Source organism: Oncorhynchus mykiss, chromosome 13 (assembly GCF_057628025.1).
Source record: "Oncorhynchus mykiss isolate SJ-2025 chromosome 13, ASM5762802v1, whole genome shotgun sequence".
In the NCBI taxonomy this organism is placed as follows: domain Eukaryota; kingdom Metazoa; phylum Chordata; class Actinopteri; order Salmoniformes; family Salmonidae; genus Oncorhynchus; species Oncorhynchus mykiss.
The window spans coordinates 31585601-31598126 of NC_143034.1; the positions used below are offsets into that span (position 1 = coordinate 31585601).

At 44.8% G+C, this 12526-nt stretch overlaps 1 protein-coding gene across 1 annotated transcript in view; it reads left to right on the forward strand.

Annotated features, from left to right (window-relative positions):
• Nucleotides 1-12526, forward strand: part of LOC110485978 (protein kinase C alpha type) — a 230461-nt gene that overhangs the window by 68957 nt on the left and 148978 nt on the right. Inside the window, exon 3 of the mRNA XM_036940643.2 lies at nucleotides 2869-2951. Within this exon, the coding sequence (XP_036796538.1) occupies nucleotides 2869-2951 (83 nt within the window). The remainder of the gene's footprint in view (nucleotides 1-2868; nucleotides 2952-12526) is intronic.

Below are 12526 nucleotides of genomic sequence, written 5' to 3' on the forward strand. Positions count from 1 at the left end.
ACTGTTGCTCCAACATGGAGGTGGTGATGGAGCAGTGGTGAAGCCCTAAGTGCTCCTTTCGGGCCTGTAGGAGAACAGTGGGTCTAGTTTCACCGGCAGATATCCCCTCTAATAAGGACACTAGGGCCTGTATCCATGGAGACCCAGCCGTAACCTCTTCCATCTTCAGCCTTCTGCCCTTTGACCTTTCTCTTTCAACCACTAGCGAGGAACGTGGCCCCTTCCAGAAACTCTAATAAAGAAACAATCACCTCAGGGCAGGTTACAGGTTGGGTCAGGTGAACTGCAATGTTCCCTATTGTTCAGAATGACCCAATTTCTCCTGGAGCAGCAGGTTCCTCTAAAGTGGTCCTAAAAATACATACAATAAAAGGCACTTCTCAGAGCAGTTTGGGAGCACTGAAATAGAATAGACGTCGACTGGACTGCTGCGAGACTTTTAGCCTGTCTAATGGGTCTCGTTATTATGGACGTTTTTAATGCCGCAGAGAGACCATAGTTCACCTCTTCCTCCGCATTTATTCGAGATTATAGACCGCTGTACATCTCTCTGGCGGCTGGGGCCTGACAGTGCAGTGTCTTCCTTCCCGGCCTCAAAGGAAGTTGTGCCACGCAAATTATAATTGTCTACCTACTGCATATCTGCATACCTGACGTGGTTCAGAAACCAAAATAATTGCGAATAGGGGATAGAATTTGAGCGATCCTTTTTTATTGCGTGTTGGTTTGTTGCGACCACACTCACTGTTTGCTCGCTGATAACACTCTGTGGCGTCATGTGGCTGTTCATAACGATCTTTCGGGGTAAGTGGATGCTTCAGACCATTCGCCGGCTATACTGCAGACTTATGGCAGTTCGTTATTAATCATTTGGATTTACGGCGTGACGGCTTTCATGTGTGTGGCTGTGGTAATACGAGTTATGGGTTGTGGTCTCGCGAGGGGTATTGACTGGTCTGAACAAGCCAGTATGTCAGGGGTGAGATGGGCCCGGGGTTGTTGATATTCATTTGGCCATCGTTAATGTTGATGTGAGACGTTTGGCCTTGATGCTTACTGTGTTTCAGCCAGATCAGACTTCCTGAATAAATGTAGGCCCAGCCGATACTCCGCTAGGCTGGTTTTGTTGGTCAGTAGGCCTATATGTTGGTTTGAAAGCTAAAAGAAGCTTAGCTTTGAGTGGGCACATTGCACCCTTCTACTTAGAATTTAGTTAAAATTTCTACCACAGAAACTGTGATAATGATGTAAAAAAACGACTCTTTAGTACATTGTTACCCAACCTCTCACCGTCTGCTACTATAATGTAGCCTACATGTTGATATTGAGTAATTGGGTCATGAAAAGGTCAAAGAGGTAACAATTACTAGTGGTAGCTGTTAACTGCGGTGCATCGCTGAACATCAATGCTATTGAACATCAATGCCATTCATTTAGTATAGAGCTAACAGCAAAGAAGGCAATTAAGTTTGGCTGGGCCTGTGAAAGCCAGGGATATAGAGATATGTACTGAACGAAATTATAAACGCAACGTGCAACAATTTAAACTATTTTACTGAGTTACAGTTCATAAGGAAATCAGTCAATTTAAATAAATTAATTAGGCCCTAATCTATGGATTTCACATGACAGGCAGGGGTGCAGCCATGGCACCACCTTGGGAGCCCACCCACCGGGGAGCCTGACCCAGCCATTCAGAATTCATTTTTCCCAACAAAATGGATTTATTACAGACAGAAATACTCCTCAGTTTCATCAGCTCTCTGGGTGGCTGGTCTCAGACGATCCCACAGGTGAAGAAGGTGGAGGTGCTGGGCTGTTGTGGTTACACGTGGTCTGTGGTTGTGAGGCCAGTTGGACGTACTGCCAAATTCTCTAAATCGACATTGGAGGCAGCTTATGGTAGAGCAATTAACATTCAATTCTCTGGCAACTGCTCTGGTGGACATTACTGCAATCAGCATGCCAATTGCACACCTCCTTAAAACGTGAGACATCTCTGGTGTTGTGTGACAAAACTGCACGTTTTAGAATGGCCTTTTATGGTCCCCCGTGTAAAGATCATGCTGTTTAATCAGTTTCTTGATTTGCCAGACCTGTCAGGTATCTTGGCAAAGGAGTCATGCTCACTAACAAGGACGTAAACACATTTGTACATCACATTTGAGAGAAATAAGCTTTTTGTGTGTAACAAACATTTCTAGGATCTTTTATTTCAGCTCATGAAACATGGGACCAACACTTTACATGTTCAATTTATATTTTTGTTCAGTGTACTATAGTTTGGAGAGATGGAAAGAGATACAAAATATATAGCTACAATTCTGAGAGATCTATTGGCACAGACAGCAGTCTGTAGCCAAGCTAAAAGACCGAGCCTTCAGAGACTATCTATTATTCAAGCAGCCAATACACTCAGCTCCACCACCACCATTATCCCCCAGTGTCTGAGCTCAGCTCGGTTTCCAATGTGGTGCTAGCGTAGCCACACACTGGGTGTACTCAATGAGGCTGTGAGAATGCAGTGCCGTTCCGTGCCGTTGTGTGTGTGCCTGTAAGGCCTGCGAGACAGTGAGGAGGTAGTGGTACAGTACAGTACTTTGGCTGCCGTAGGCTGTACAAGCCATCTGGAGAGATGATCAGCCAGACCGTGTTTTTTCCCCTCTCTGCTCTTAGTGGTGTCTGTTCTGTCTTGCAAGACTTCAGGCTAATTTAGATATGCTAAAGCTATGATACTGTAAAACAGATCAAGTTGTCTCACTCTTCTTCTCTGTCTCTGTCTCTCTCTGTCGCGCTCTCTCTCTCGATCTCTCTCTCTCGCTGTCTCTCTCTCGCTGTCTCTCTCTCTCTCTCTCTCTCTCTCTGCAGTTTGCTGTTTCGTGGTCCATAAGAGGTGCCATGAGTTTGTCACGTTCTGCTGCCCCGGGGCGGATAAGGGTCCCGACACAGACGTAAGTAGCCGTGCCCCCACCCTCTACCCCTCATGTTCTCACCGCCTCTCCACTCTTAGGGTCTGTAAGCTTCTGTCAATGGACCCCTAGCGAAAGGGGGCACCGCCAAGGCACATCTCTTCTAAGGATGAGTCCCAAATGGCACCCTATTACCATATAGTGTATAGCTATGTTGGTATAGGGTACATTTTGGGATGCAGGCTAAGTATATGGTTACTCTCAAAGTGACAGCCTTGCAGGACGGACCATACGTCCTTGTCTCGTTCACCGGGGCTGACCATTAAGGAAGAAGAATGAGTCTGCTCCTTGTTTGACAGGAGATCATTGTGTGTGGAGGCCCAGAGCTGTAGTATCATACATCACCTTGCTCTGTGTATTGGGAGGCCAGTCTAGATTTTTTGGCTTGAAGTTGTGGGAATTGAATTTCGGCAGAGTTCTTTGGTTTGGTATCATAAAGAAGTTGGCTCTGTACTCTACTTTCAAACACCTGACAAGAACTTTCCATTTAAAATGGTGCGTTTTGAAACGGATAACAAAAAGGACCACCTGGACAAGTCCAGATGGTCCCTCCCCGTTTCAGTGTGTTATTTTCTCAATTTGATGCCTAATGAACGCAACCGGTCACGTTAAATTCAATGACTTTGGACACGTCTGCTTTAGTCTCTCACTCTGGTGGTGGGTCGGATAAGGAACACTGTGTCCAGGACAGGGCTCTCTGGATTAATCGTACCAGCTGATGGCCAGCTTACCTCGTTTCACCCCAATATACCTAATTTATCTGCCGAAGGGTCACTTTGTCCCAGTCATTATGTCACTCGAGGACACTTCCAGGTCCACTCCAAAGCACTCAGATGTGTACACTCGTTTACTCCCTCTTAAGATCTGGGACATGGGGGATATCCCCCATGATTAAGACTTTTGATTGACCCCAGTAGTCTAAATAAATGACAACCCACACCAGTGTCATACTTGGCAGTGATGAAATCCCGCTATGCCCCCAGACAAACCATCAAACAAGCAAAGTGTCAATACAGGATTAAGATTGAATCCTACTACACCGGCTCTGAAGCTCGCCGGATGTGGCAGGGCTTGAAAACTATTACAGGGAAACCCAGACACGAGCTGCACAGTGACGCGAGCCTACTAGACAAGCTATATACCCTTTTATGCTCGCTTCAAGGCAAGCAACACTGAAGCATGCACAAGAGCACCAGCTGTTCTGGATGACTGTGTGATAACGCTCTCTGAACTAAACCTTTAAACAGGTAAACATTCACAAAGCCGCTGGACCAGACGGATTACCAGGATGTGTACTCCAAGCATGCACAGACCAACTGTCAAGTGTCTTCACTGGCATTTTCAAACTCCCTAACCGAGTCTGTAATGCCTACATGTTTCAAGCATGCAAACATAGTCCCTGTGCCCAAGGAAGCGAAGGTAACCTGCCTAAATTATTTCCGCACCGTGGCACTCGCGTTGGTAGCCATGAAGTGCTTTGAAAGGCTGGTCATCACTCAATTTGCATACCGCCCCAACAGATCCACAGATGATGCAATCTCTATTGCACTCCACACTGCCCTTGCCCCACCTGGACAAAAGGAACACCTATGTGAGAATGCTATTCATTGACTACAGCTCAGTGTTCAACACCATAGTACCCTCAAAGCTCATCAATAAGCTAAAGACCCTGGGACTAAACACCTTACTCTGCAACTGGATCTTGGACTTCCTGACTGGTCTCCCCCAGGTGGTAAGGGTAGGTAACAACACATCTGCCACTCTGATCCTTAACACTGGGGCCCCTCAGGGGTGTGTACTTAGTCCCCTCCTGTATTCCCTGTTCACCCACGACTGCATGGCCAAACATGACTCCACAACAACATCATTAAGTTTGCTGACGACACAACAGTGGTAGGCCTGATCACCGACAATGATAAGATGGCCTATTGGGAGGATGTCAGAGAACTGGCAGTGTGGTGCCAGGACAACAACCTCTCCCTCAATGTGAGCAAGACAAAGGAGCTGATTGTGGACTACAGGAAAAGGTGGGCCGAACACTCCCCCATTAACATCGATGGGGCTGTAGTGGAGCGGGTCGAGAGTTTCAAGTTCTTTGGTGTCCACATCACCAACGAACTATCATGGTCCAAACATACCAAGATAGTCATGAAGAGGGCACGACAAAACCTTGGCATGGGTCCCCAGATCCTCAAAAGGTTCTACAGCTGCACCATCGAGAGCATCCTGACCGGTTGTACTGTGTACGGCCCAGTACATCACTGGGGCCAAGCTTCCTGCCATCCAGGACCTAAACAATAGGTGGTGTCAGAAGAAAGCCCATCAAATTGTCAGAGACTCCAGTCACCCAAGTTATAGACTGTTTTCTCTGCTACCACACAGCAAGTGGTACCGGAGCTCCAAGTCTAGGACCAAAAAGCTCCTCAACAGTTTATACCCCCAAGCCATAAGACTGCGGAACACTTAATAAAATCGCCACCGGACAATATACATTGACCCCCCCCCCCCCCTCCCTTTTGTACACTGCTGCTACTCGCTGTTTATTATCTATGCATAGTCACTTCACCCCCACCTACATGTACAAATTACCTCAACTAACCTGTACCCCCGCACACTGACTCGGTACCGGTGCCCCCTGTAAATAGCCTTCACACTGACTCGGTACCGGTGCCCCCTGTATATAGCCTCATTATTGTTATTGTGTTACTTTTTTATTTTAGTCTACTTTATATTTTCTTAACTCTTCTTAAACGGCAATGTTGGGTTAAGGGCTTATAAGTAAGCATTTCACAGTAAAGTCTACACTTGTTGTATTCGGTGCATGTGACAAATAGTTTGATTTGATCACATTAAAAAATATGGCTAACTTTCAGCATCTGTGTTTTAAATCTCTCCAGAATAAATCTTACTTGGATCTCCACTTAGATTCCATAGCAGTGGATGAAGAGTGACTCCTAGTACTTTCCTCTGTGGGAGTGTGTCCTCTGAGCCCTGTTAGGTGTGAAGGTACACTAGCCTGGCCTAGCAGCACAGCTCTCACTGTTTGCATCCCAAAACACATCCTATTCCTTATACAGTGGGGCAAAAATGTATTTAGTCAGCCACCAATTGTGCAAGTTGTGGAAATAAGTATTTGGTCACCTACAAACAAGCAAGATTTCTGGCTCTCACAGACCTGTAACTTCTTCTTTAAGAGGCTCCTCTGTCCTCCACTCGTTACCTGTATTAATGGCACCTGTTTGAACTTGTTATCTGTATAAAAGACACCTGTCCACAACCTCAAACAGTCACACTCCAAACTCCACTATGGCCAAGACCTGCACCAGGCTGGGAAGACTGAATCTGCAATAGGTAAGCAGCTCGGTTTAAATAAATCAACTGTGGGAGCAATTATTAGGAAATGGAAGACATACAAGACCACTGATAATCTCCCTCGATCTGGGGCTCCATGCAAGATCTCACCCCGTGGGGTCAAAAGGATCACAAGAACGGTGAGCAAAAATCCCAGAACCACACGGGGGGACCTAGTGAATGACCTGCAGAGAGCTGGGACCAATGTAACAAAGCCTACCATCAGTAACACACTACGCTGCCAGGGACACAAATCCTGCAGTGCCAGACGTGTCCCCCTGCTTAAGCCAGTACATATCCAGGCCCGTCTGAAGTTTGCTAGAGAGCATTTGGATGATCCAGAAGAAGATTGGGAGAATGTCACATGGTCAGATGAAACCAAAATATTACTTTTTGGTAAAAACTCAACCCGTCGTGTTTGGAGGACAAAGAATGCTGAGTTGCATCCAAAGAACACCATACCTACTGTGAAGCATGGGGGTGGAAACATCATGCTTTGGGGCTGTTTTTCTGCAAAGGGACCAGGACGACTGATCCGTGTAAAGTAAAGAATGAATGGGGCCATGTATAGTGAGATTTTGAGTGAAAACCTCCTTCCATCAGCAAGGGCATTGAAGACGAAACGTGGCTGGGTCTTTCAGCATGACAATGATCCCAAACACACCGCCCGGGCAACGAAGGAGTGGCTTCGTAAGAATCATTTCAAGGTCCTGGAGTGGCCTAGCCAGTCTCCAGATCTCAACCCCATAGAAAATCTTTGGAGGGAGTTGAAAGTCCGTGTTGCCCAGCAACAGCCCCAAAACATCACTGCTCTAGAGGAGATCTGCATGGAGGAATGGGCCAAAATACCAGCAACAGTGTGTGAAAACCTTGTGAAGACTTACAGAAAACGTTTGACCTCTGTCATTGCCAACAAAGGGTAAATAACAAAGTATTGAGATAAACTTATGTTATTGACCAAATACTTATTTTCCACCATAATTTGCAAATAAATTCATTACAAAATCCTACAATGTGATTTTCTGGAGAGAAAATAATTCTCATTTTGTCTGTCATAGTTGAAGTGTACATGTGGTGAAAATTACAGGCCTCTAATCTTTTTAAGTGGGAGAACTTGCACAATTGGTGGCTGACTAAATACTTTTTTGCCCCACTGTATAGTGCACTAAGTTTTGACCAGAGCCCTGGTCCAAAGTAGTGCACTATATAGGGAATAAGATGCCATTTGGGACTCAACTTCTTTCTCCCCCTAATGGCGTTCTCTGCGTGTCCCCATAACTGGAGATGTCATTCAAGCTCCTCAACCATCCTCTGCCTTTTAATATAGCGCCCGGCGGATGACACACAAGCTCTAAAGAAAATAGTACGTGCTAAGGCACATGTGTCAAACTCATTCCGCGGAGTGTCTGCGGGTTTTCCCTCCTCCCTTGTACTTGATTGATGAATTAAGGTCACTAATTAGTAAGGAACTTCCCTGACTTGGTTGTCCAGGTCTTAATTAAAAGGCAAAAACAAAAACCAGCAGACACTAGGCCAGCGTCTCCCAAACTCGGTCAACGGGAACCCAAGCGTGCGTGTTTTGGGTTTTGCCTTAACATGCTTACCACACACCGGTCGAGTCACGTGCGCGAGCGTGGCAAAATAAATGTATACATGCATGTTATTCAATCATTGCACCCACGCTGCTCGCGAGGGCCAACGAGCGTCTGCGTTGCCAGGCACACTGCAAGTCCTGCTAAGCTGAGGTCGGTTAGTTAGTTGCCAATTGCCATATAAAGTCCAAAGAAGAAAAATAAGTCTGGAAGGAGGAGGGATGACTAGAATCGATTCAGTTGACCGTTTTATGTGTGGATTAATTGTCGGAGTAGAGAACCTTGTGCATTTTAGGTAAAATAACAACTCAATGTTGATATCCCAGGACAAATTAGCTAGCAACAGCAAGCTAGCTAGCTAGCTAAGTAGGACAAATTAGCTAGCAACTGCAAGCTAGCTAGATAAATTGCCATAAATGTTTAATGCTTTTCGACCTATCCCCAAATGAATATAATTGGTACAGAGTTTGTTTTGATATTTCAACCTGTGTGTCGGGATCACGTTTGGTTTGGGGGGACAAAATCCATTTGCGCACGATGGCGGACCGGTTTGGGCATGATGTAACACAGCCGATTCAAATGATCAAAGCTTGATGATTAGTTGATTATTTGAATCAGCTGTGGAGTGCTAGGGCAAAAAAATAAACAAGCAACCCCTTGGGGTCCCGAGGACCGAGTTTGGAAATACCCTGCACTAGGCCTTCCATGGAATGAGTTTGACACCCCTGTGCTAAGTGATTTTCTTCGCCAGTGTGGCTTACAGGGGTTATAATGATAAGGGCAGCTGGTAACTCCCCATTTTTGTCAGCATTACAAATATATGTTCATGTCAATTATAGTAATCCAACTTTATGGATTTATTAGGGCAGAAGTTGTCATTAGGCACAGATCTAGGACCAGCTTACCAACCCCTAAACTTAAACTTGTGAAGAACATGGTGACTTTAGATCTAGGGCAACTGCATCCTATCAGAGATGTTATTAGCAAATGTGTCATCTGGGGCCACATTTCTCAGCACACAGTAACAGATTGTTGAGTTACATAATGTAAGAAAAGCACTGTTCCTACTGAAATGTGTCTGGTTCATGGGCTTACAGAATGCATCCAAACAAAAACTCTGCGTTTTATTGAGTCTGCTAATGTAGCCATAATGACTGCCGCGAGCCAATGTTAGCCTCGCGAAATACCCACATCTTAATCATTTAGCCCATTCCACATGGGAGATGCATCCCAAATGGAACCCTATTGCCTATATGGTGTACTACTTTTGAACAGGACCCATTAGTGCACTATATAGGGTGCCATTTGGGACGCAGTGAAGGTTGTACAATGCGGGAGGATATTGGCGTTTGTAATGCAGGGGGATATTGGCGGTTGTAATACAGGATATTTGCTCACCACAAGGAGTTATTGCAATGTGAATTGCCCAGCCAGGATAGAGTCACTGCACATGTTAGCTCTATGTGCAGTTTCCCCTAGCAACCTAATTGCTAGGTGGGCAGAATCCAAAATAAAGGGTAAAATACTAGGAGCATAAACCACGGTTCTGTCCCAAATGGGACCCTATTGCCTATATTGTGCACTGCCTTCCACAGGGCTCTGGTCAGAAATAGTGCACTAAATAGGGAATAGGGTGCCATTTGGGACCCTAACCCTGACTCTGTCTGACTTAGAGCACTTCAGCAATATGGAAAAGCAAACACACTGAAGAATAGGTTCTGAAGTGTACTGGAAAGGTCTAATGAAAAACTATTGCGCTCACTTCAAGCAATTTCCAAATACCATCCTTTCCACTTGATCTATAGGGCCGTGTTTTCCCGGAGGCAGGATGTGGATCAATTAGCTAGATTAGTGCAATTAACTGCTTCAAAATGGTTTCATTTGGCCACTCTGCTCTTTGTTGCCAACACAGGCTTGGCTAGTATGTGTAGTGTTTTGCAGAACAGGCTTGATCAATAATTTAGGCCTGGGAATTGCCCGGAACCTCACACAATACGAGATCGCAATGCTTATTTGGCGATATGTGTTGCGATTCTCACGATTCTATATGTGTTGCGATTCTCACGATTCTATATGTGTTGCGATTCTTACGATTCTATATGTGTTGCGATTCTTACGATTCTATATGTGTTGCGATTCTCACGATTCTATATGTGTTGCGATTCTCACGATTCTATATGTGTTGCGATTCTCACGATTCTATATGTGTTGCGATTCTCACGATTCTATATGTGTTGCGATTCTCACGATTTTGTATGTGTTGCGATTCTCACGATTCTATATGTGTTGCGATTCTTACGATTCTATATGTGTTGCGATTCTTACGATTCTATATGTGTTGCGATTCTTACGATTCTATATGTGTTGCGATTCTTACGATTCTATATGTGTTGCGATTCTCACGATTCTATATGTATTGCGATTGTCACGATTCTATATGTGTTGCGATTCTCACGATTCTATATGTGTTGCGATTCTCACGATTCTATATGTGTTGCGATTCTTACGATTCTATATGTGTTGCGATTCTTACGATTCTATATGTGTTGCGATTCTTACGATTCTATACGTGTTGCGATTCTTACGATTCTATATGTGTTGCGATTCTCACGATTCTATATGTATTGCGATTGTCACGATTCTATATGTGTTGCGATTCTCACGATTCTATATGTGTTGCGATTCTCACGATTCTATATGTGTTGCGATTCTCACGATTCTATATGTGTTGCGATTCTCACGATTCTATATGTATTGCGATTCTTACGATTCTATATGTGTTGCGATTCTCACGATTCTATATGTGTTGCGATTCTCACGATTCTATATGTGTTGCGATTCTCACGATTCTATATGTGTTGCGATTCTCACGATTCTATATGTATTGCGATTCTTACGATTCTATATGTGTTGCGATTCTCACGATTCTATATGTGTTGCGATTCTCACGATTCTATATGTGTTGCGATTCTCACGATTCTATATGTATTGCGATTCTTACGATTCTATATGTATTGCGATTCTCACGATTCTATATGTATTGCGATTCTCACGATTCTATATGTGTTGCGATTCTCACGATTCTATATGTGTTGCGATTCTTACGATTCTATATGTATTGCGATTCTTACGATTCTATATGTATTGCGATTCTCACGATTCTATATGTATTGCGATTCTCACGATTCTATATGTATTGCGATTCTCACGATTCTATATGTATTGCGATTCTCACGATTCTATATGTGTTGCGATTCTCACGATTCTATATGTATTGCGATTCTCACGATTCTATATGTATTGCGATTCGAGACTGTGATTTTATCTGATGTTCCAAACATATCGCTCACCATACGTCTGCTGCAGAGAAAAGAGAGAGAGAGAGAGAGACGTGAATAAAAGAGATTCGATCAGTCATGGAAATAAAAGTGCTAAAAACAGAATGGTTCCCTATTTGAAAAGATGGAGAACAAACTATGAGGGACAAATGTTGGTGCAGGTACAGCCAACTAACACACAAATAACATTGCGATATCGTCAAAGCGATACGATATATCGTCAGAAATAATAATCCCGATATGTAACTGTGTCATTTTTCTTTTCTCTGTCACTATTAATAATGCATGGATTTCCTGGTCTAGATTTCCCTTGTCTGCTCTGGTTTGAGCAGAACTTGACCTGGGGGTGACATGGTTCTCTGTGCTCAGAGACAGTGGGGGAAATAAGAGTCATCAATGTCCAGCCTGAACTCTCAGCCTTAAAGAGACTCCGGCTGCGTTCCTATTGACACCCTATTCCTTACATAGTGTACTACTTGGGGCAATACGTAGGCTGTGTTTACTCAGGCGACCAATTCTGATCTTTTTTTCAGTAATTGCTATTTTGACCTATCTGATGTGATTGGTCCAAAGACCAATTAGTGTGTGTGTGGGGGGGGGGGGGGGGGGGGGGGGGAGAGAATCTGAATTGGGCTGCCTTGTGTAAACGCAGCCATCGAGTCTTGGTCTAAAAACAGTGCACTATATAGGGAATAGGTTGTCATTTGGGATGCAGCCGTAGCCTGAGAGAGCCAGTGGCTGAGTCATGAAGGACCCTTCCTGCCTCCCTCCCCAGTCTATGAACCCAGGAGTCTGAGTAGGTCCTGCCGCATGCCAGACGGTAAATGTAACCTGCTAGCCGCCCACGTGTCTATGATGTAATCCTGCCCGTCTCTGGCATACTCCAACCCCCCTCTCCCCCCTTTTCACCCCTCGCCCCCTACGGAGTCGAATACCAGCGTGTGCTCTCAGTAGCACATGCCCCTGCGCTTCCATGTCAGACGACAGGAGGTTGGTGGCAACTTAATTGGGGAAGACAGGCTTGTGGTAATGGCTGGAGCGGAACGAGATGGAATGGTATCAAATACAACAAACACATGGTTTCCATATGTTTGATGCCATTCCATTTGATCCGTTCCAGCAATTGTGAGCCGTCCTCCCCTCAGCAGCCTCCACTCTGTGTCAGACATTCCAAAGAAAACGTTGCTCACGCGCAGAGTGCTGGAAATTCGAAGCGACATTTTTGTGCTTAGCACACTCTTTCTCGTTTTTTTTTTGTGTTGACATGTACAGCGGA